At 33.2% G+C, this 25,975-nt stretch overlaps 3 protein-coding genes across 4 annotated transcripts; 1 reads left to right on the forward strand and 2 right to left on the reverse strand.

The window, feature by feature from the left end:
• Nucleotides 1–398: 398 nt before the first annotated feature.
• Nucleotides 399–3,885, reverse strand: LOC119606827 (programmed cell death protein 10). 2 transcript variants are annotated; one of them, XM_037960461.1, is made up of 6 exons: nt 3,867–3,885; nt 3,564–3,769; nt 3,220–3,397; nt 3,009–3,141; nt 2,416–2,580; nt 1,179–1,455 (listed from the first exon to the last, which is right to left on the reverse strand). In XM_037960461.1, the coding sequence occupies exons 2-6, from the start codon at nt 3,630–3,632 to the stop codon at nt 1,371–1,373; spliced, it is 630 nt and encodes a 209-aa protein (XP_037816389.1). In that variant the 5' UTR covers nt 3,633–3,769; nt 3,867–3,885; the 3' UTR covers nt 1,179–1,370. The 2 variants fall into 2 exon arrangements, with proteins under 2 accessions (XP_037816388.1, XP_037816389.1); XM_037960460.1 differs by lacking the exon at nt 3,867–3,885 and having other exon boundaries at nt 399–1,455; nt 3,564–3,860.
• Nucleotides 3,886–5,634: 1,749 nt separating this feature from the next.
• On the forward strand, nt 5,635–13,554 carry LOC119606818 (cullin-5). Its single transcript, XM_037960425.1, is given in 8 exon segments — nt 5,635–5,992; nt 6,114–7,582; nt 8,430–8,463; nt 8,465–8,551; nt 8,617–8,974; nt 9,038–9,213; nt 9,290–9,439; nt 9,523–13,554. Coding segments are annotated over 8 exon segments (2,421 nt in total). The 5' UTR covers nt 5,635–5,983; the 3' UTR covers nt 9,661–13,554.
• Nucleotides 13,555–16,729: 3,175 nt separating this feature from the next.
• On the reverse strand, nt 16,730–25,365 carry LOC119606819 (NAD-dependent protein deacetylase Sirt7). Its single transcript, XM_037960426.1, has 2 exons — nt 24,763–25,365; nt 16,730–23,788 (listed from the first exon to the last, which is right to left on the reverse strand). The coding sequence occupies exons 1-2, from the start codon at nt 24,922–24,924 to the stop codon at nt 20,360–20,362; spliced, it is 3,591 nt and encodes a 1,196-aa protein (XP_037816354.1). The 5' UTR covers nt 24,925–25,365; the 3' UTR covers nt 16,730–20,359.
• Nucleotides 25,366–25,975: the final 610 nt, after the last annotated feature.

Here is a 25,975-nt window from a genome sequence, read left to right on the forward strand (position 1 = left end):
AAGGACTGTTAATGTCTTAAGGATAGCCTGTTGGACAACTGGTTGCTGGCGGTATATACACCTTATGAAGCTCTAATTCAATTTCTTCTAATCTGACCACATTGCCTTGAATGTATTCGTCTTTAGTATTGAAATCGAAGGAGACCAGGGCTTGCTGCTGCAACGTTTCGGGCATACTCTGGGGGATTTAGTTCTATTCATGCATTAACTAATAGCATATGAAGTAGGAACGCCTGATCGGATTTGCAAGAGATTTATTCTAACAAAATTGTTTTATAAAGTGAAATAGCACGTCTATCGGTCTTCTGCCCGTTCATTTTGTTACGGTTTCGAAGCCAATTTCTAACCTAATAATTTAAAACTCCCCTCTAAATTTTTGCATTTAAAACACTTGAATATTTTAAGTTAAAATGGATTATAAATACATTTATTTGTCATAAGTATATTAGTATCATTATACTACATGTTTCCTTTTTACTTTCTCTCGTTTTTAGATTTTTCGAAACATAAAATTAAAATAATGGAAATATATATTTTGTATTTCATTACTATTTTATAATAATTATTAATTGAATTGATTTCAGTTTGTCATTTAATACAATAAAATTAGTGTTTATTTTTTTGTTTTTAATGCTGTTTTGTTACAATTTTGGGAATTCTTGTTTTATTAATTATTAATTTTTGAATTTAAGAGTTTTCTTTAGTTTTCTACTTCATTATATCAAGTAAAATTATTTAATTGAAATAAACAAACAAATGTATGAACGAACGAGCAACAAAATTTAAGACAATAATTAAATATTTACATATTTTTCATGTTTTTTGTTTTGTTTTTTTTTTTTTTTCGTTTTTATAAATAAATTGTAATATATATTGGTTTTTGTTAGTAATAATACTAAAAACTACATAAAAAATTGTTAAATAACTTTTAAATAATTTGTTTTTGTTTAACTTTTCTTTTAAATTTATTGTTTTTTTATAGTGAGAAAATAAAAAATAAATAGTTTTTTCTTTTATATTTTTGTATTTGTAAATAAGTTTTTTTCTGTAGTTTTTGTTTATTTTTTATTGGTTTCAATTTAAATTTGTATTTGTTTGTTTTTCTTTGTATTTGTGTTGGTTTTTTTTGTTTAAATAAATGTTTTTTGCTACTCTCTCTTGCTTATGTTATTTTTTAGCTTTTTCTTTTACAAAGTTCTTAAGGATTTTTTTATTTTGTTTGTGTTTTCATTTTATTTTATTATTTTCTTCTATTTAATAAAATTATATATATTTCATCATAATTGTATTTAATTAAAATTTTTAATTTAAAAGAAAAAGAAGTTTATAATAAAATAAAAAATGCCTCTAATTTTAAGCACTTAAATTTTCTACTCGCATTTACTTTTTACCGTCAGCATAATTTGATTGGTTTGTCGTATTAAATACAGGGCACTTATAAATACTGCATTGGGCCTGGGAAGAGAGAGAAGAAAATTAAAAAAGAATATTCTATTAAAACTGTTATTTAAACACTTTTTATAAAGAGCTTTTTTCGAAATTTGTTTCTAATTTTCGATAATAAGAATCGTGTACAAAGCAACTTCCTAAAGTGACAAAATAATGACAGCAACTCTTTCTTTTGTAGACTTGGATCCATTTGTATTGATCACGAATGAGTCTTTCTCACATTCGTTGCAAATATAAGCCGTCGAAGTGATTTACATGAACACCTGGCTTTCGGCTTTTTCAACAACAGAGTTCCCTGGAAACGACCCACTACCCTTGTGGAACCAATTCTGTTTATAGCCACACAAATTAAATGGCCACTGTTTATTTGGCAACTCCATCAAGAGATAGACAGAAATATTAAACCATCAAATAAGCCAAAGAATAGGTCATAATCGTAGAGAACACACTGTTGTAAGTCAGGTATGAACAGAGCAATTCCTATATAAACAAAAAAAAGGGGACAATTGTTTGACCATATGGTCCACAGGCAACCAATATTAGAGACACCTGTTTATGTTTATAAGTCACAAAAATAATATCAATTATACTCCCTGGACTTCTTGGACTTCAAAAAGAGTAAACAATCTTCTGATATGTATAAACATTAATTTATTTTGAGAAAACTAAACTACCCTTATGACTCACTTTAAAGGAATGTTTATATAGAAAAAAAACATTAAAAATAATAACCAAAACAAACTAGATAAGATAATGATAACAATGGCTCATATTAGTTTATTCTCACGCTATGTGTTTTAAAGATAAACCATATGTATTTGTATTTTCTATTATTAAGAAAATAATCAAATTAGTCTTCATTATAGCAGATATAGATTTTATAGACTTTGTTTTAATAGCAATATCTAGATTTTCCTCCTTAGTTTAAAGCAATAAAGATAATATGTTTTTGAAATTTTTACTTACTGTCCTTCTTTGAAGTATTCCTTTAGTGTTGTACTAAACTTTTTCGAATATTTAACAAATTCCTTTTTGCGCTGCTCCACAGCCTGTTTGCCAGTGACGCCGGGTATGAAATTACCAATTTCATTTACAACATCCAATAGTTTTTTAATAGCGCTGGCAATTTCTCTGTAAATGAAGAAAATAAATTTGTTATAAGTAAAGTACAATGTTATAATAAAGAAAAGTTTGGGTTTAATTTAAATGTAATCCTCTATCTATCTATCTATCTATCTATCTATCTATCTATCTATCTATCTATCTATCTATCTATCTAGGTATAACATGAACATTTCCTTAGACAATTTCATGCGTCAGCATAAGACTTTTCTATATTATTAGGTCATTTTAGAGAATTTTCGGTTCTAAAAGAATAATTGGAAGATATATTTGCAAAGATTACATATATAATTTTGTTATTGTAATAAATATAATAAAATATTGTGAATATTTGTTTGATATTGTCTCTATAAATGGCCTTGACTTTAAAACCCTCATTAACTCTGCAGGATTAACTGGACTTTAATTGACTGATTGATCACTTCTGTAAAACTTACTTGATAGTTTCCAAAAATGTTTTACGATCTTGAATTTCATCAGGAATACGACTTAAAATAACTTTGAGAGCCACTGATTTGCGATTCAATTCTTGGAATGGTTCTTCGGTACGGGTTAGACGATATTCATTTACTAAAACCGGAAAAAAAACATACCTATTAAATTAATAACAATTCACTAACAAAACATAACAAAGCCATTAAAACTTACAATCTGATTCTGGTAAATTTCCTTGTAATCTTAAAACGGATTCATTTAGATTGACATTCAGTTCAGCTCTACGTGTAATGGCCATGATAAGATCATAACAAAATCCTGGATTATTTTGTTCTGTTTTTAAGATAGCCGAACGCAGCGATTGAGCAGCTCCCACATCTCGTCGCTCCAACTGTGAGGAGAAATCAAAAACATTTCAAATTTTCAATTAATTACCATTTTTGTACATGACCTATTTTTTCTGGAAATTCTTTAACACTTCACTACTTTTACATTGCTTTACTTAATCAGTAATTGATTGTCATACTATGTTCTTACTCTGTACGTTGTGACTTTACCTGTGCAAATATGGGTCTCAATATTACGGGCAAGACAAGTGACGGTGTTGGCATCTCACCCATGGTCATTTTACATTTACTTTAACTTGTTGTCTAATGAAAAATATTTTTTTTATTGTTTCTTTAATAAATTCCCACACAGAGTATAATAAAACAATTGGTTTTTTGTTTTTTTATCTGTAATAATGTTGGCTTTTCGTAATATGCTTTGAATAGAATAAAAAATAATAATTAATTAAGAAAATTTCAACACGGAAGAACCAATGGGAAAGAAAAAATATTCACACAAAAATAAAACCTTACAAAAATACCAACAATGCAATGTAGGCACAGTGTTGCCACAGCTTTAAAATTTTTATAACCAAATTTCTTTAAAAAAATTACCAGAACTAAAAAGAAGTTACCATTCTATTTGTAACAGATCGAAATATTGGTCTTAGAGCTACAAATGTTTATATGTGTGTGCTGAATCCTTATTACAATCTACCAAAGTCAGTCCGTATTATTGCCTATATATAAATTGGAATAAACAAGTGTTATAAAAACAATAAAATTTTTATCATGTTTTTTGAGGATGGGTCCATAATTCAACTAAGATAAATGAAATTCACATCTACACATTGGTAAATAACCAATTTGGGTTAAAACTAAGCAAAATGGCAACACTGAATGTAGTTCAAGAAAAAAATAAGAAGAGAGAAACAGAAGGTGAAAGCAAAAACATTAATGACATTTGAAAATGTCAAATAGCAATTGAGAAAAACTATGTTTAGTAAACATTAGAGATGGTAAAATAAAATAACAATCGAAAAATTTTAGAAATCTAGATAGATTTGTAGAGTTTGGTTGCGGTATTAAAACGGTAACGGTATTTTCGCTTACTTCGGATATTTTAAAGGTAATAAAGATCTAACAAAATAGTGTTCGGAATCAAAATTTTGTAAATAAAAACCATTCAATAATCGACTTCTACATAATAGTCGACTTGTCATCAAAATTTAGCAAACAAGTCCAAAGCCGTGATATAAATTTATTTTCTTTATCATAAAAAAATACATTTCAGAATGGAAAAGATAAAGAGTTTTATCTTTCTCAAAAATTACTTTGAACTCTATTATTTTGGATAATTTGCTGTTGCAAAACAAGTTTTGTTTCTAATTTGGACATACTAAACTCATATCCGTTAAAATATTTAAAATCGGCATAATGTTTATCGAGATACCATCCATTATGTTTTTTATTTTTTTTTATCTTTTTTATTTATAGCAAGATTTACTTTTCTGAAGGATTGGGCTGCGCTCAATCCGAATCTGGCCTTAGAACTTATTCATCACATCAATATATCAAGCCCTTAAAATCGAAAATCCGATTTCGAAATGTTTTACAGTTTAAACATTTGTTGTGTCATCCATAAGTCCAATCTGTCGACTTTCAAATAAAAGTTTAGCCTCTGTTATATTTTCTTTCTTCTCCGAGTTATTTTAACTTTAGTTACTATATTCGTATCAATACTGTGTTTTATACATTATTCGAAATGTATGTCGACGCCTCCAAACAAAAACATTCTAAGTCAAAAAAGTGAGTTTTCAGTTTTAAGCTTTCATAGTATAAAATTTATTTTCCTCAAAACTTTTGAACTGATCTACAAATCTGAACCATATGTTAACATACATATTATCGTCATCGTCGATATACATGTTACATGTACAAATTTGATTGACCCTTTATGCGACAATATAAAAAATATTATTTTCTAATAACAAATTATTAACAAAATCACTATTTTTTATAGCAAATTTATAGCACAATGTTTAACCCGATATACATACATATATAGTATTTAATACCAAAAATCAATCTTTTTCTAACCCGTTAAATACGTAATAGAACTCAAAAACATAAATCATGTTTGATTTTAACAATAAATTTGTTAAAAATAAAATAAATTTATTTACATTTAAATTCTTGGCATGTTTTGGTAAACATTTACATCCAAATGTCAAGGTGTAAAATTGACACGAGCTGTCAAATCATATGTCTACAATAGATGTCAAACAAGAGAAAAATAGAAGAGAAGAAAAAATAGCGGCGAAAAGTAGAATTTTTGCATATTCGCAAAAAAAGAAAAAAATTCTTTTTCTTTATAATTTTTTGCAAACTTTTTAGAATTTTAACAAAATTTTTATTGTTGTAAAATAAATATAAACAAAAAGAGCAACAAACTTTAAACAAAAAGAACTTAGAAAAACAAGTATTTGTGCAAGAAAAAGGCTAAAAATTAAATGTCATCTTTAGCGAAAAAAACATAAAAATTTTGCAAAGTTTAAATTTAATTAAAAAAACAAACCATTCGACACAACAAGTAAATAAATGAATAATAATTAATAAAAAGTGTAAAATAAAATTATACTTGAGAAAAAATGCTAAAGGTAAGTAGCGAGCAGTTTATTGTTTAATTAAAAACCTTGAAAAAATCTTCATTTTTTTGAAATCTCTTTTGTTGTTGATTTTCCTACTTTTTATTACATTGTGTGCCCTGTTGGCGTTTAGGGTAAAGGACAACGATCCTTTGAGGAAGTATGGCCGGATATGCGTATTATTGTTCTGAAATTGCTGAAGCAGGAAACAGTATCACAAGTTGAGTGGCAGGATTTATTTTATGGCGTCCATTTGGTGTGTTTGTGGGATGAAAAGGGAGCTGCCAAAATCTACGATTGTCTGCGCAATGATGTGGTGGAGTTTATAGCCCATGCCCAGCGCAAAGTGCAGTCACAACGCGGAGAACATGCTTTGCTTACGACCTACATAATAGAATGGCGCAAGTTTTTTACACAATCCAGTTACCTGCCTTTGCCTTTTCGCCAATTGGAGCATTGGTTTCAATTGAAACAACCCTCCTCCAGCTGTTCATCAACTTCCGCCTCAAGTTCCTCGGCAGCAGCTGCCTCGACATCCTCGGCTGCCGCTGGCACCTCATCGTCGTCTTCAGCTAATAACAATAATAATAACAACAACAATAACAAAAAGAATCCCACCGAAGACAGTATTGTTCGGAAACTAATGTTGGATTCTTGGAATGAGCACATTTTCAAAGACATCAAAGATCGTCTACAAGAATCGGCTATGAAAATTGTACACGCCGAGCGCAACGGTGATGCCTACGATGCCCAGCTGGTGATTGGTGTTAGGGAAAGCTATGTTAATCTCTGTTCGAATCCCGAAGATAAACTACAAATATATAGAGAAAATTTTGAGGCAGCTTATTTAAAAGCCACTACTTCATTTTATCGCCTTAAGGCTACAGAACAGCAACAAGCGAATGGCGTCTTGGCCTTTATGAAATATGCCGATTCCAAATTAAAAGAGGAAGAATCAAGGGCTAAACGTTATTTGGAACCCAGCAGCTATGCCATATTGGCACAAACTTGTGTTAAGGTTTTGGTGGGCGATCACATGAACACCATTATAGCCGAATGTGCACCGCTCATTAAAGAATACGAAACAGATCGTTTGAATCTAATGTTTCGTCTTTTGGATCGTGTACCCAATGGGGTGGATACTATGTTACGTGATTTGGAAAATCATATTGTTTCAGCTGGCCTAGCCGATATGTTGTCCGCCTCTGAAATCATCACTCAAGACTCGGAAAAATATGTAGAACGTCTACTCGAACTATTTACCAAGTTTAGTACTCTGGTTAAGAATGCATTCAACGATGATCCTCGTTTCCTAACGGCTCGCGATAAGGCATTTAAAACGGTTGTTAATGATACTAGTGTTTTCAAATTGGAATTGCCAACGGGTATACAGAATCGTGGTGTTAAATATACAGCTCCTGAGAGTAAATGTCCTGAACTATTGGCCAATTATTGTGACATGTTGTTGCGTCGTACACCGTTGAGTAAACGCTTGACTAGCGAACAAATCGATGCACGTTTAAGGGATGTCCTGTTGGTGCTAAAATATGTTAATAACAAGGATGTATTTATGCGTTATCATAAAGTTCATTTAACGAGAAGGTAAGTTGTACAGGTGGGATTTTATTTATTCTATTTCTAAAGAAGAATGGTCTTCTCAATAAGAACCACCTTTATTTTCTATAGAAATCATTGGAAATTTTGAATTACGATCGTTATATTTTCTAAGCAATACTTCAGTTTATTCCCTCTCCTATATTTAAAGGCATATAAGAGGGAACAAGAGATAGATAGATAGATAGATAGATAGATAGATAGATAGATAGATAGATAGATAGATAGATAGATAGATAGATAGATAGATAGATAGATAGATAGATAGATAGATAGATAGATAGATAGATAGATAGATAGATAGATAGATAGATAGATAGATAGATAGCTAGATAGATAGATAGATAGATAGATAGATAGATAGATAGATAGATTAGATAGATAGATAGATAGATAGATAGATAGATAGATAGATAGATAGATAGATAGATAATAGATAGATAGATAGATAGATAGATAGATAATAGATAGATAGATAGATAGATAGATAGATAGATAGATAGATAGATAGATAGATAGATAGATAGATAGATAGATAGATAGATAGATGTTAGATAGATAGACTAGATAGATACATAGATAGATAGATAGATAGATAGATGATAGATAGATAGATATATAGTAGAATAGATAGCTTAGAAGATACTAGATAGTATAGATTAGGATAGCATTTTCTGATAGATGATGCTAGTCTCGATAGATAGCTTGATAGATGATATATAGATATTTTTAAGCTTGCTAGTTTCGATCTCATATTGGGTCTTGCTGGACTTTACGACTTTCTGAACCTTCGAAAACATTTATGATAATTAAATTTTATTAATCTTGCATTTAGACTAATATTGGGTACTAGTGCTGACAGCGAAAAGGGAAGAAGATATCGTTGAATGGCTACGTGAAGTTGGCATGCCCGCCGATTCTGTCAATCGTTTAGCTCGCATGTTCCAAGACATAAAAGTAAGTTTAAAGGCTCCTACTTCCTTTGACACCTAAATAATGAATTACAATTTCACCAAAATTAGGTCAGTGAAGATTTAAATACTCAATTTCGCAATTCGACTGGACGTCACGATGCCATTAATATTAAAATTCTAAATGCCGGTGCATGGGCGCGCTGTTCGGAACGTGTTTCGGTTAGTTTGCCTCTGGAACTGGAAGACTATATACCCGATGTGGAAGAATTCTATAAGAAAAAACATTCCGGCCGTAAACTTCAGTGGTATCATCACATGAGTAATGGCACAATAACATTTGTTAATAATTTTGGTCGCTATGATCTCGATGTCACAACATTTCAAATGGCAGTACTATTCGCTTGGAATCAAAGGCCTCAAGATAAAATATCATATGAAAATTTACGTTTAGCAACTGAATTGCCAGGTAAAATCTATAAGATTTCTAATAGATAAACTAATTTTGAAAATTAATTATTTATATTTAAAGATCCCGAATTAAGACGTACTTTGTGGTCTTTGGTACAATTTCCTAAATTGAAAAAACAAATTCTATTAATGGAGCCCAATTGTCCAACACCAAAAGATTTTGCTGAGAATACATTATTTTATGTAAATCAAGAATTTGCAGTGGTTAAAAATAATAAATCACAACGCAGAGGAAAGGTAGATAGAAGCAACTATTTTTTTTTTTTTTAATAATTAGTTAAAGCTTATTTTCTTATTCGTTTTCGGTTTACAGCTTAATCTAATTGGTCGCTTACAATTAAGTACTGAACGTTCAATACAAGAAGACAATCAATCTATAGTTCAGTTGCGTATACTGCGTGTCCAAGAGGCCATTATAAAAATAATGAAAATGCGTAAACGTATGAATAATGCAACATTACAGGTAAATAACTTTAAAAATTTTGCACAAACATTATTTTTAATATTAATAAATTACTTTATGATGTTTTCTTTCTTCCCAAAAAGGCCGAATTAATTGATATTTTGAAAAACATGTTTTTACCGTCGAAAAAAATGATTAAAGAACAATTAGAGTGGCTGATCGAACATAAGTATATGCGTCGTGATGATGACGATATCAATACTTTTATATACATGGCTTAAGTATAATTTATTCTAAAATTTCTTACTACGTTTATTTTTTACATATTTATATACATATTGCATACATCTACATAATGAGAGAGAATCTTAATTAAGAATGCTCGGGTTATTACTTTTAACTTTTCTTTTAATTTAACATTAGGTTTACAGTTTACTTTTTAATTTACTTTAAACACTTACACTCAAATGAGAAAAACAAATATCATTAGAAGAACAGCAATAGCAGCAACATAAATTACAGGGAAGGAATATTAAAAACAAAAACAAGAGTATAAAATTCAAAACAAAAATTTAAACTAATTAAATAATGAATAACTTTATATAGTATAATAATAACATAAATGTATAAAAGGGAAGGTTTTTAGTCTTGTTTCAAAAAAAAAAGAAAATCATCTTAAAAAGTGAAAATAACATTAAACATCAAGACTAAAATAAAAGTTGTGAATAAATATAATTATTCCATAAACATTAATTTAATTACAAATTTTAAATTGAACATTTATTTACTACTTCCATACAATACCACCACAAGATTTTATACTATAATTTAATATCCTTCCTGCTTAAATACAACTCGTTATTATCCTCCCTTTAACTCGCAAAAAAAAAACACACAAAACGATTCTAAAGTTATTATTGTATTTCTATTTACCCACTCCACAAATAATCAGTTCATAATTTAAGTATCGTTAGTATATAGTTATCAGATTTTGCCCATTATTTTTTTTATTATAAAACTACTTATTAGGTTTATATTTTCTATAAAATAATTTGTTTTATTTTTAATATTGTATGTTGTTTTTTTCTTCAATTAGTTTTTTTTTCTATTTCTTAAGAACATATTCCTATTTTTTTTTTATTTTTTATAAATTTTAAGTGTTTGTGTATTTAAATTGTAAATTATATATATTTTTTTAATATCTTCCTTCTTTTAACTTTAACTTTTTTTATTCTACTTCTGCTCCAACTATGGTTGCTTATTTTTTAATTTCGAGAAAAAATTCACAATTTAATTGTAATTTTTTTGTTTTATTTTAAAAATTGTATACATCTTAATTTTTATAATTTATATTGCTCCATTAAAAAAAAAAACTTTTTAAACAAACAAAATTTTAGTTTATTTTTCATTTTATTCTTAAACTTTTTACCAAGTTTTAATGCAAAAATCAAGGAATGAAATCTACTGAAAAGTTTTATGACCTTTTTATCACAAATTTTATTTAGTGATAATATTGTTTAAAATGTAACAGACATGGAAATCTATGTGTCTAACGCCGATGTTGTTGTTGTAGTATCGACACCTGAAATTACACGTATATATAGTTAAAATTATTCGCTACTCTTCTTCTTCCCTCAGGTTATCCAAGTCAGTTTGATCTAAACCCAGTAGACTAGCCAAATCTATCGGCTGAGTCCATAGGGATTCAGGTTCCAGAAAGTTTAAAAGATGTTGAACATTGTGTGGCCCTGTGCCACACTCAGGACAGAGATCTTGAATCGTGTCGTTTATTCTTGAACAGTAGGGTTGTGCCAATATATTACGATGCGGTTTCGTTGCTCGTATACAACGGGTGGTTGATGACCTCTCACTATAATACTATTGCGGTGGGAATTGATGGAGTCTTCCAACGCTTTTTGGTGGATAGTATTTAAAGCTGTTGTGTATGAGCTTTCATCATCTATGTTATTCTGGTGTTCTTGGATGTTGCTCTCATACAGACGAATATGTTTCCTGAAATGCCTCTAAATGGTTCTAACTTCGGCGAAAAGACTCCACCTTGGGGTACTCTCTGTTAAATTCTACGAATATTGGATCTCTTGTTCCTAAACTCTACGAATAACTGTCGTCCGCACATGCAGTTCACTAGCCATCTCTTAGTGTTGTCCGAGAGATTAGATGTAAAAATATATCTGAAGGGTATGGCGTGATTGACCGTTCGTTTACATGGTCGGGCTTGATTAAGTAAATGGCAAAATTTGTGTTGTGATGGCGGTTAAAGCTGTCGTTGTGCTGTGCTTTAGACGGAATCCATGTTGATGATCTGCCGGATGTAGATGATGTTGCAATTCCGGGAGGATTAGTGCCTCAAGTGTCTTGGCTATTGGTGACAGGAGGGAGATAGGCCTTTAAGATTCTCCCTGGCTTCTGCAAGGGAACAACCCTACTCAATTCCCAGACCTCGGGTATTATTAGGGTTGACATTGACAAATTGAGGATTTTTGTAAGGAACTCAACTCTCGGTTCATCCTAATTTTTCAGCATCAACATGATGATGACCTTCTTCTTCGCTCGTTTTAAAAACATATGGTCTGTCTGGACCTTTCTTACGATGCTTATTCGCCTTGTCTCTGTCGGGGTTCGACATAGAATCAAGTGCTGTAGTTAAATTTTTAGCTCCTTTAAATTCTAAACATGCCATGACAATTGTAGTCTCAGTTCGATCCCCAGCCATCTCTACTCAAAATCAATTTGTGAAAATAATTAAATTTCTATAAAAACTTTAATTAATTCGCCTACTCTCAACACCAGAGGCGCTGCAACCCTGCACTCTCAGAACAATCATAACCGTGCTGATTACTGAGCGGTGCTATAATTACTGACGAAGGTAACCATAATAGTATTACATAATCCAGCGAACGTACGGTCCTTGCGGCGCTCGACCCGTCACACTCTTCACATTTACATCTCTATGTCAACTAATCTCTCCGACAACTAGCGACTAGTTTCATTTGTGGTTGTTTAGAAACCAGAAGTCAAAAATTTATAACCTCTGCGGTTTTATAAACATTTACCTTGGTGATCATTCCAGCTTTTTCAATAAGAGGAATTTAAACATCTCAATCACGAAATCGTCAGTAAATCTTTTGAGTAGCTGGACAAAAAATAATGGCTAGAACTGGATATGACATTAGATAGTAAATATTGATGAGAATGTAAGTAGGTCGTTACTAAAAAATACGCTTAAACATAAATAGAACGAGGTCGGCAGACAGTCAATATAGTAAGACCATGATTATAAGTACTGAAGTGCAGTAATATGTTAAGCAACTATGCCGAAGATATCATTTGCAGAGAGTCACTAGGTATTTGACCGAATAATCTAAATATTCATTCATAAATACACTTTAATGATCCACCCTATAAACTAAATATATCCACAAATTTTCCATTGAAAATCCTTCCAATTGCTTAAAGGCAACCATACAAACTTTTCAGTGCTATTCTGCATTTCATAAATTCGATTGTCAGTTTTGAGTTCTTTTTCAGTTTGAGATCTTTTTCAGGGAAATAGGTGAATGTTGCTACATTAAGAAACACCCATTTGGGCAGATAAGATCCTTGTCGAAACTGAAGGATCAAGCAGTATGACAGCAGCACCAGTTCTAGATATCGATTAAATTTCCGCATTTACATACGCAACGATCGAAAAAAGTTATTCAAACACAAAATGAAATCGTAAGAAAAAGAAGATGCAATTTCATTCCAATACTTTACGATTCAGAATACATGAATTACGATCTTAGCCATGGAGCATCGAATCGAAATCGAGTCTGAACTCTAGTCTATAATTTGGACTATAGTATGAGTAATTGTCTATGGTGTAGCCTGGATTATAGTGTAATCTAAATCTGAACTCTAGCCTATAAACTGGACTAAGTATAGTCCAGCTTTCTTTTTATTGCAAAAAAAAAAATCCAATTAAAATTTCTAAAACTTTCGCAGTGTAATAAGATCTTATTCAAAACATTTATAGAATTTTTCGTTGACATATTATCTTTGAAAACTGACTATAAGATATACTACATACATACTTTATTTTTAATTATTTATGTTTCAATTTATTTTTGTTTAAACTTAATAGCCTTTAAAACTTTTATTTAAATACCAACTGTAAATGTTTTGAAATTATAGTTTATGCTAAAAATTAACAAACTTAAAAAAAGCCAAACAAAACTAAATTATTTTCAAATAAAATTTAATTTTATAAAACTGTAATAAAAATATTTAAATCTAAATTACCTACCTATATTACTCATTCCCATAATTTGTTTATAATTAAAACACTTTGTTACCATTTGCTAAAAAAAAAAATAAAAACAGAATAAGAAAAAAATGAACGTAAAACGATGATCATGCCTACTTTTTAAAAGAAAATAATTTGTTCCATATTATTGATAAAATCGTAAAAGTAAAATTCATATTTAAAAAATAAGACATAAATTGCATAATAAACAAAAACGAAATGTTTCGAGTTTAATAAAAACTACATACAAAAAAATTGTGTTTTTATTTTATATAGAAAAAAAGGTTTAATTTTTTTATTAGTTTAATTAAATATAATTTTTACAATAGATTTACACAATAATACTATACAGTGCATACTTAATACAAATCATATCTAAATATTCTATAAATAATAAGTGAAATCATCATTATTAGTGATCGGAGTAAATAAGTTTGAAATGTTCTATTTATAGATTGTCATAAATAAATAAAAACTATAATAATTTTCCAGAAGTACAAAAATGTACTTTTATTACATTCTATATTTTCATTTAACCATGCTTTTAATCGATTATATATCTATTCGCTACATTTTTATTTCTGAATCGATATTTGTTTAAATTTCAAATTTTTAATATTAATTTTGTAGAATATTTGAAAATAAAAGTCATAGAAACAAAAGCAACAAAGTAAAGCGATGCTCAGTACATTTTTCTTTAGTTGACATCCCTTGACCGAATAATTCGGGTAATTTCTATACGTAGAACCGATAGGTTGCGATTAAGTTTGCCGACATCACATATTCCGAAATTGAAGGGTGCACACGCGGCACCCTTTGTCGGCAATTTATTGGGCACCCAGAGCGACAAGGCGAAACGAAGCGCTGTTCGCAAACGTCCAGCCACTGACGTACCACAACCCTTCACCCCAGCTGAATTTGCTGATGTCAACAACGACAAACCATCTAAGTCGATTGGGCCCTACGTAATATCCATGCTGTATTAAAACACCCTGGCGACTGGTTAGTTGACTGTGGTTTTCAACATGTCAGAGAGCAGCCTTGTAATACCTCTCTTGATGCGCTTTTCTCAGGGGTTAAATCAGCTGAAGCTCTGTGAAAGGATGAGTCCTAGTGGTGTTTGACCTGTCGAAAGCCTTCTACACTATCAGCCTTCTACAACTCTTCGAGGATATCCTTCAATCCACAATCCCAACAACACGAAAAGATAGATCTGAGTTGAAGTCTGTCGTGAATCTCAACGAAATACATTAATTCTTCCCTGGGCGTAACCAGCAACGACGACCAGCGAAGTCGTCTTTACCACCTCGACGAAGAAAGCATACACGATGAAGAAACAAAGCTCTAGTAGGTGTAGAAACAAAGCTCTAGTAGGTAGCCCTTGTGGTATGGATAAAGAAACCTTGTTAGCGAAAACAATTGGTTGGCCAGTGTGAAAAGTGAAAAAGATCGGGATGGAGAAACAGACTTAATGCCTACTAGGCACGCATAGACCGAGCCGTCCCCAACGAATATGCATGTGGCCCAAACTGATCTGCATTCCTGATTCCATATCAACTATGGATCGATAAAAAGCCCCAAATCAGAATGGATAAAGAAACCTTTTTAGCTAAAACAATTGGTTGGCCAGTGTGAAAACAAAAGTAGTTCAGGCACCAGTAAGATCGGGATGGATAAACAGACTTAATGCCTACTAGGCACGCATAGACCGAGCCGTCCCCAACGAATATGCATGTGGCCCAAACTGATCTGCATACTTGATTTATATCAACTCTGGATCGATTAAGAGCCCCAAATCAGAGACTCTCCCTCATTTTAGACTGTTCCATATAGTCGAGATTTTCATAATATTTTATTTTCTTAAATTACTATGGTCGAGGAGACGAACTCACGCGTTATGAAGATGATTTCTTTACTGCTTTCGATGAATGTGCAAATTTCGATGAAACTGCCTCTGGACCTCGGCATATCGCTAATACTGGGATACAAAAGTCAGACTTTGGGGTATCACTTTCACACTATCCGATATCTAAGCTCTTGCAATTGATAATCGGTTAACGTTGTTGTGTTTTTCTTGGCATATCGATATTACTGGGGTACAATAGTCAGACGTTAGGGAATCACTTTCGCACTATCTCAGTACTTACATTTGATAATGGTTCGACATCGGATGAATGTGTCCAAGAATCTATTGGACAAAGAGAAGTAAGATTGGCTAAGCAGTTTAATATATGGTGAGTATCGTGCGTATCCTCGTATATACGAAGGTCCTTTCTGACATATCTCGGGGGGAGTATCGAACTGTTGTTAAAGTTGTAATGACTCCTTCGATGAAATCCCAGAAAAAACTGTTTAGTCAACACGACATTATGTTCCTTGACTGGGTGGACCTTAGTTTACTCGTGCAGATGTTGTTCCGAGATAATTTGTAAGCAGCCCGTGTGAAGAGATTATTTCACCTCCAAATGAGGGAAAAGAATAACATGGACATAAAGAGGATATCGTTCGTTTCCTAAATAACCACTAAATCACACCTAGCCACATAGTCTAGTTCATAGTCGAATCTTTTTCCTATCCATTTCTTATACTCTGGCTGTCCAATCATAATAGCCATACACAGAGGGAAAAACAAATATACACGCCTGGTACCATATTGACGCCAAAGAGTTTATAAGTTTTCAATAACATCCGTTGTCAAAGTACATACATACGTACGACAACACTATGTAATGTTACCAACGCAACGTTGTCAACATTGCAACAATTCGTTGCCGAAATCTAAATTTTATACACATCCGTTGTCTAAATGTTAACAAACGTGGTAAGCTCACTATTGACAAACAAACCGTTGCCAATAGTGAGCTTACCACGTTTGTTAACATTTAGACAACGGATGTGTATACAATTTAGATTTCGACAACGAATTGTTGCAATGTTGTCAACATTACATACATAGTGTTGCCGTACGTATGTATATACTTCGACAACGGATGTTATTGAAAAATTATAAACAGTTTGATGTCAATTTGGTACCAGGCGTGTATATTTCTTTTTCCCTCTGTGTAGTGCCTTAGAAACCCTTCAATCCATCCTACTGTACCTGAGTCGGACGGTTGGTGTACCCACTAAAAAAGGGAAGGCGGATATGTCCGATATGTCGGCTGAAGACGCGAGTGCATCAAAGCCGGTGCCGAAGGATGATGCGTCGGACACGACGGCTTTCGATTTTGAGCCGCCGGTGGCAACAAGAAGGCTAAGGCATACTGATAGTGAGTTATCTAGCACGGAGACGGAAGAAGTTGCCAACAATTCCGCTAAGGGGTCGGGCAAGACGTTTAAGCTCGGGTCCCCGATTGCTAGGCGTGCTACTGCTGGTGTTACTGCTCCTGTTGCTGAATATCTGCCAAATCTGAGTGGTGTCGTTGCTGCTTCTAGCAGGGCTGGACGAGTCTCTTCGGCTTCACCTAGCGTCAGAATCCTGAATCAGACGGTGGTAGGAGCTAAGGAGATCACACAGGCGATGATGGAGGCTGTTCTAGTAGATGGTGTTGATTCCATACTGGATCGGAAGATCCTAGAAAATGCGGCAAAGTTTGAGGCGCTGGTGTTTAACCTCATGGCCCAAAATGAGAAATTGAAGGGTAAGCTGGAGGTATTGGAGGCGTGTCAGACCACCTTCAAAGTTCCTGCGGCTCCTGTTGTGGCGTCCAGATCAATGTCGGCTCTCAAGAGAGACAACAGGAGTCCCTGCTGCTGTTGCGCCTGCTTCCAATTTGCCGAAGAATGTAGAAACCTGGTCGGTGGTTGTCAATGGAAAGAAGGGTGTTTCGTCGAAGGAGGTGGTGAAGGAGGTTGACCCTTTGGGCGCACGTGTGCACGAGTTGTGGCCTCTACGTCGTAGTGATGGTGCGGTGATGAGAATGCAGGATGACGGAGGGTGCGAATTGGGCAAGCTATGCGTTTTGTGTAGGAGCCAATTAGGTATTAGTATCTCCGTTGAAGGCAGTTTCGGTAGGGTGATCCTGGTTAGCGTATACTGTAGGTTTGGTTATCCATTGGAACCGTACTTAAGTTACTTGGATTCGGTAGGATTTAGTTCAGCGCATAGCTGACTATCTTTCGGTCTTAGGTACGTATAAGGACATGATTGTTAGAGTGAAAGAGGACGAGTGGAGAGACTTCGTACGGGACAATAGAGATGACCCTTGGGGTGCGATTTACCGTATCTGCAGGGGAAGAAGTAGACATGAGGACTTGGGATCCCTTCATGTTGGCGATACGTATTGTCAACATGGGGGGATTGCATGACCCTTCTTTTGAATGTTTTCTTTCCTCGTGAGGAGAATGCTGTTCTACTTTTCCCTGAGGAAGTGGATGGTCCTCCGATCTTGGAAAGATTTTAAATATCTGACAGTGTCTGCCGCGTCAAAAGCAGAAAATCGCCAGGTATTGATGGCATGACTGGAGAGATGTGTAAAAGGATCTGGAAGGCCGTGTCAGAATATCTGGAGTCAGTCTTTGGGAAGTGTTTCAGCGAGGGCTGCTTTCCTGAAGCTTGGAAGATTGATCGGGTTGTCGTTCTCCTGAAGTCTCCTGATAGGGTGAGGAGTAATTCTTTCTTCTTGGCTTTAAGGAGGGCATGAGTGTTGAGGACGCTTGGCAACATGTTGACAGTACTGTCAGTAATTCTACGGCCAAATATATCTTGGTCATATTTGTGGATATTAAGGGTGGGTTTGATTATGGAGTGAATTTTGCGTAGGCTTCGAGAACTGAACTGCCAAGAGATAGCTCTTTGGCAGATTTACTTCAGCGGTCGGAAAGCTTGTATTGTTGGTGCCAGCGGCACGGTTTGGAAAGATGTTGTGGGTGGTTGCCCACAGGGATCCATTTGTGGTCCATTTATATGGAAACTCATGATGGATCCTTTGCTGGGTGATCTTGTACGGTCTTGTAAGTTGTGTGCGTATGCGGATGACAGTTGCTAGGTTGGGAGAATATGCTAGGCAGGTATTCAACAAGAGGAGGACTGACGTTAGTGGAGGCAATCCCTAATGTGGATAGCCGTTGGTGATGTTCCTTGCCAGGTGTCGTGCATTCTCGGCACGGTGGCTTGGCCTAGTTTGCACATAGGTATATGACCGTTAGATAGTTGCTTTCGTCTGATGTTGTGAGCTGCTTCCCTTCCCCAACTTCGTTTTTTATATGCTGCATTATTTAGTTTGCTCTTCCTGTCCGACTTTTTGTTGTTTTAGTAGGAACTGCTTTGATTAACCGAAAGCATCTTTATCTCTTTATGTAGGTGTTCTTCTTTACGTTTCTAAGGGCTTCGCTTTGACAGCTTTGGAGCTTCTTCAATGCGTGTCGCTAACTCGGAGTACACACTGGCGTTTCATAGTTTACCACTGACCGGCCAATTGTTTGCTAGGTAGTTAACACATTTTCTTTATCCATTCCCCAAGTGCTAGGACGGCTAGAGACCTGAGTACTGAGTTCAACTTCGCATTTTGTTGCTGATTGCAGTGGTGTGTGCGGAGGATATAAGGTGATTATCGAATGTGGCACCAAGTATTTTGGGGTGACTGACCGTTAATTTCTTCGCCATCGATTGTCACATTCAGTTTTAGACATACTTGTCCAAGTAGTGAAGAGAGTGGCTGAAGATTTTGTCTGTGATATTTTTAAATTCCTCAAATGAAAGAAGTTGGAAATAGCTTTTTATCAAATCAAATTGCCCGTGGCCAATATCGAAAAGTCATCGGCGTAAGATATTATTTGAACGTAAGATATTATTTGGTAGTTTAGACATATAGAAATTAAACAGGATCGACGAAAGGACTCCACCTTAGGGAACTTGGATCTCTGGTTCCTAAACTCCAAGAATGACTGTCATCAATACACTTAATTCAGTGACCATCACTTAGTGTTGTCAAGAGATTGGACGTGAAAATATCTCATCAATACACTTAATTCAGTAACCATCACTTAGTGTTGTCAAGAGATTGGATGTGAAAATATCTCCGAAGAGAATGGTGTGATTGACTGCATCAAAAACTTTTAATAGGTCGAGTGGCACAAGGACCGTAAGTTGACATGGTCAGACTTGATTAAGTCCGTCAGAATTGATTAAGTCCGTATTTTCCTGGGAGTTTTTTATTTTTTTTATTTTCGGGGACTGCAATTATTATGGAATCACAACGACAAACTAAGATTATTATCTAACTGAGTGCAGCATAAGACTAATTGAATCTCTTATAGTTGAATGAGTTTTTAGATTTAAAAAAAAAACTACTTCTAAACCTTAAAAATTGTATTTCGTAATAAAACTTGTACATTGAAAAATAAAAGCTATTTATAAAATATGTATAATCTATGAAATTATGCGAGTTTAAGAAAATGTTGTAAAGTAAAATTTAATGCATATTCTTAAAATTAGAACAATTGTTTAACAAGTACGTATAAATAATTACAAATGGCAACAGTTATTTAATCTGTCGTTCATAGGGATTCTGGACAAAATACTCTTAATTTCGTAACTTATCTAGATATAAAGATAAATACATAAATATAAATACTTATTTACAACTACATGAACACAAATATAAATAAAAGAAAAGTAAAGTAAAACGCCAACACATTAAACTTAAAACTTAAAAGGGTTTTATTGAGAAAAACTATTTTCTGCGTCGATTCTTTTTATAACCCTTGCCATACCAACCGGCCTGGGTGCGGGCCAATTTACGAGGAAATGTATTATTCAAATGCAATTGTCTTTTGGCCGTTTCGGCCGCTGCTATATGAGCCAATGAAATGTTTTCATCGTAGTCATCTTCATCGTCATCCTCGGTATAGGGACAACACTCACACACCACAAAACGTCCATTGCGAGCACGTTTCTTATGTTTTCTATCGCACAGCAGGAACTTCTTGTAGAATTGACACTCGAATTCGGCATAATGATCGAAACAGAATTCACACTTGGCTGCCGAACGATTCATGGCGAAATTGGGTACAATTTGATGACTCCAGATATCAACATCAGCCGGTGGGGGGAAAACTATGCTGTGCAGGCCCGAGTAGGCATACTTCACATCATACCAGACGGGTAATTTTCGTCTTAGCAAATGTTTTCTCTCCTGCGACAAGGCATACGAAGAAATTGGTGAGGTTTTCAAATTACAGCTGTTATTGGATTTTGTTGGAGTTGTTAAGGCAAGATTTTTCAAAATATCCATTTGTGATAATATGGGTTCATCGTTTTCTTCTTCCAAAGCCGATATCTCGTCCTCTTCTATCTCCTGCTTTTGGTCATCTTCTATAGATTGTTCATCGGCGGATAATGTTTCTTCATCCACAATGGCCTCTATGGGCTCTAAAGATGGCAAAGGTTTCTGTAGACTTGGGGATAAGAGTGATGTTTTGTATAGTGGTGCCAAGGGTGGTGGATCTGCTGAAGTTTTAGTTGCCAGGGGAGTTGTGCTTAGAGGAGTTGTTGTTATAGTGGACTGTAACTTTGATTTGTCATTGTTTTTGAGGCCATTATATGGCGCAGACTTAATGCCATCTTCAGTTTTATACTGCACCTGTATGCATTTCGGCAGTTTCATTAATATATGCAAAGGAAACTGATTATTTGCAGATGTTGGTTGTGGTGGTGGTATTGGCGCAGCAACTTGATTTACATTTTGCTCTGTTTTTATGGCGGTATTGGGCAAGCCATTGGATGATTTAGCCACATCACTTTCAGCTATTAATTGGTCTTGTACCAAAGCCAATTTTGGAGTTTCCGACTCTAAGGGATTCTTTAAACCCATTTCATTTTCTAGTTTTTCCAAAAATTCTTCTGCATTTTTAGTGATTTCTGTGGCTTGTTTAATTAGCAACTGTTCACTCTTGTGTAATTCTGCTATTTCTGCCAAGACATCGGTTTTTGGCTCAAGTTTAACCGGCAAATTAGCTAAAGCATCTGCATTTAACTCAATTTTTATCTCTTTTTTTGTAATCTCACAGCTGTTTGTGGGCACAGTTAAATTTTGCTTCCTAAAATCTTTCAATTTGAGAGCACAATCATTTGTTTTAGTTGCACTCTTCAAACAGGTGTCCTTAGGTTTTGATATTTCCACCGAAAATCCCTTGTTTCTTAAATCTTTTATAAAATCTGTTTCAAGTTTTGTTTCAGGCACACTAGTTTGGTGGGACATTTCAACTTTAATACTGCTGTTTTCTTTTGCTTTCAAATTCTCCCCTAAAAGACCGTTCAATTTCAAATCTTTAATCGATTGAAATTGTATTTCGGTTTTATTTGCAAACGTATTAACACACATTTGTTCATTTGATTTTGTTATGCCATTCATTTTGCCATCTTTTGCAGCATTTGATTTGTTTTCTGTCGGCGGCATTGAACTAATTTCTGTATTCGATTTATTTAAATTTGTAAATAAATCCTCTAATTTAATAGAGTTTTGAAAGGCATTTTCTTCGGTTTTTAAAATATCTCCTGTGAGTAAATCGTTCTCTAAGTTGGCATCATATTTGAAATCATTAAGACTGTTTGCAAGATTTGTTTCATCAAGTTTTGCATTGTTTAGATTGAGATCAAACATTTTAATTTCGTCTTGCATTTCAAATTTAACTTCTGTGGGATTAAGTAAATTGTTATGAAAATCATCAGTGGACTCTTTGAAACGTTTGAAATTTTCATTATCTTGTTGTTGCTGTAAACTGTTTGAGTCGTAATCATTTGTTTGTTTGAATAGTTCATTTTTAGCTTTTAGGTTCTCAGTAATACTTTCAGTTAGACTAACATTATTGATTTCATCTTGCTGTGACAAAGATTCTGTTTTAATTTCTTTTTTCCCCATCAAGGGCGTATCACCCTCATCCGATTCCATTTTGAGTTCTTGTTTAATTTTGTTCTTTAGTTCCAAATTGGTTTTTATACCCGTTGCCATTTGTTTTAAGGGTGTTCTTATGCGTGGACCCTTACCAATGCGATATTCAGCACCCATAGCACAATAACTGTCACTACTCATAGTCGAATCTTGTGTTTCTTCATCTGCTGTGCTGTCAGCTGATAATGTAGTGGTTTCTTCTTTCTCCTCCTCGTCGGACTGTTTGAGTAGGGGTTGTGTTAGTGTATGCAACTCTTCGGGCATTAACATGGTGGCATGAGCAAAAATGGGATCTTTTTCTTTTGTATAAACAGGCACTGGTATTTTCAAAGCATTCATTAGCATTTCCATTACACGATCGCATTTACCATTGATTTTAACCTGGGCCAGAGTATCTTTCGGTGTCCACTGTAAATTAACTATACATATTTTAGCCCTTTGTCTAGCCGGTTTATCCATCTGCCAAAGCCAGGTGTATTTTTTCAATACCTTTAAGCTAGAACCTAAACACAGTATGACATCAGCCTTTTCCGCATGATGACAAGCACCGGCCCAATTCAAAGGCCACTTTATGTTTCCTCTTTCACCAAAATGCACAATTGTATCGCATAAGGGTTCGGAGCATTTGTGACATAATCTATTGGTTTTGTGGCAGTAGCGAGCAGTCATCTCGGTTGTATCAAACAGTCTCCAATACACCGAATTCGGTTTGCAGTTCTTACATACTTCTACGTACATATTGCCATGAATTTCCGAGAGTGATGCTTTCGGCAGTCCCGATCTTAAATGTAAACCATCACAATTTTGTGATACCACATAGCGTAAGATGCCTCTCCGATGTAGTTCGTATAATGCCATATGTGTATATGTGGGATTTGCTGCAGACAAATCATGATCTCCTATTTCTTCACCTTTTTGTAAAAGAGTCCAAATACCCTTGCTCCCCCTATAATCGGGTATTAGAGCTGCTGTACTTATGCCGGCCCCAGTGTAACATATTAAATGTTTGGCCTGCAATATAATACTGGCTAATTCCTCCACCTTGGCTTCGATGACCTGGACATCATCTTCCTTTTCGATTACACGATCTTTATAGATTTCAACGCGCTCTTTGCGTTTTTTTACTTGTTTAACAATTTCCGGATGTTTTTCCAAAAATTTACTTTCTTCTAAAGTTCGTGTTGTTTCACATTTACGATAGATCGATGATACCTAAAGTGGATTCAAATAAAGAAGAAATTAATTGTTTATTTTGGCTTTTTTTATAATTTTATTAAAATTAATTTCTAATTTGTATTCTTTAAAGGAATTTCCTAAAATTGAATTAATTCCCTGAGCAAGATTCTGGTTCCTCCTTATTAGTTTATAAAACAATCCATGTATGTATGTTGAAAACATGAAAGAGTCCACCCAATAAGAGATAGGAGACTAACTTAAAAATACCTGTAAAGTGATGGAATTCGACAATAAAATCTCTCTAGCAAAAAAGCCCTTAATTGATCCTATTCCCCATATAACCCCTCTTACACAGAACTATTTTTTACTAATAAATCGGTAAAAAATATTGAAAAATAATATTTCTACAAACTTTTTGGGGATAGAATTTGATACCACTAAGTTTTTAACTAAAAATATATTAATATAAGATTAAATACAAATAACTTTTGTACATATAAGCTTTTCCCAATTTTCAATTCATTCCAAACTGAAATTAACACAAAGTTGTCTACTTTTAAAAACGGGAACAAGTTTTCCCAAGAAATTTCATTCTGGCAGACTTTTAAGGAAAATGCAGAATGATATAATTAGCAGTAAAGAGTTATCTTCTTCTTATTGGAATTGTGGCAAAGATTAATTATTAAATTACTTATAAAATTTTAAAACAAATTACTAATTAGTATAACAAATTATTAAAATGCATTCATTTTAAGCAGTTAATAGAAAAATAGACCGCATTAAATAGAAAAAATACACACCCACCCCCAAAAAATACAACGAAAAAAGAAAAATCGCACAAGGTACAGTGTACCAACCAACAACAACAACACACATACACCTTATACACACATTCTCCAATTATAATTTACCCACCAAAATGCAAGAATATTATTATAGCTTAACAAATAGCAATTATTCAGTTTAACACAGAAAAAGTAATAAAGTTAAACAATTATTTCTTTATTTACCTTACGTAGTGTATCCTTTCGGCGTCTTTTCTCATTATCGGTCTTGGCCGGATTTAGTTTTGCTCGTGTTATATACGTTTGTAATGCTTCTTTTGCGGATTTTTCTTTTGATGGTATATCAGTGTTGTCCTGTGACGATGATTCCATATCTTCCGTATCCATTTTATTTCAATAACTCATTAACACATAAATATAAATAAAAAAAATAACACACACAAATAATTTTGTAAATTTCCTTTACTTGGATTTTACAATTGGCCAAATAACCAACCAACTTGTCTGACCACTAATCACAATTTCTTTTGAAACTTCGACACACCACAGCAGAGTGAGTGCTACTACTTCTTGCACTGCTGCAAATGAACCCCCTTCGTTAAATGTATTGTAGTAGACAAAAGGAAGCTGCGTTTTTTTCCACACACATTTACCAATAATAATTGCCAATGCTTTGGTTTTCTCATGGCTTATATAAAAAAACACTTTATATTTGCACTTGTGTTATTGTCATTATTATTGTTATTTTTTTATTATAACTTTTATATTTATTGTTTTTTATTTTGATCAGTTAATTTATTAATTTTTATATTTTCTTATAATATATATTTATTTTAAAAAAAATTTAACACAAAATAAACAAACAAAAACAATTCTTCTTTTTGGCTTCTCTTTTGCTATTGTCAAAATCATGACAACAAAACGTAATGGAAAGGAAGGTATAAAGCTGCCAGATTGTTAAAATTTACTGATTGTTGTTAGAGGTAAATATTGATGTAAAAAATGTCAAATTTTGAATTAGATGTAAAAATATGTGTAAACAAATTTATTATTGGTTTAAATTTAAATGAATTTATTCTTATTAGATTATGGAAATCTTAATAGAAAATGAATAATAAAATAGAACATAATGTTTCATCAAATAAACTATTGAATTTATGTGAATTCAACATTTAAACTTCAAAATATTTTTTTATATATTAGAGTTTAATTTCAGTTAGACGAAATGCGAAATTCTTATTTATAATCTCGATTAGACATTTACTTGAGAAACCACAAAACGTATTTTATGGAAATTCATGTAACGCAATTTAGTAAATTTTTAACGACACAATTTTGTCATTAAATCGCAAAATTCGTAAGATAACGATAGTTATACAAATTTACCGTTAACAATTTTATTTTTCAAAAATATTTCATTTATAAAATTCAAAAATAT

This window comes from Lucilia sericata, unplaced genomic scaffold (assembly GCF_015586225.1).
Source record: "Lucilia sericata isolate MDLA Ls3-8-SP2 unplaced genomic scaffold, ASM1558622v1 Contig000626F_arrow, whole genome shotgun sequence".
NCBI classification, from domain to species: domain Eukaryota; kingdom Metazoa; phylum Arthropoda; class Insecta; order Diptera; family Calliphoridae; genus Lucilia; species Lucilia sericata.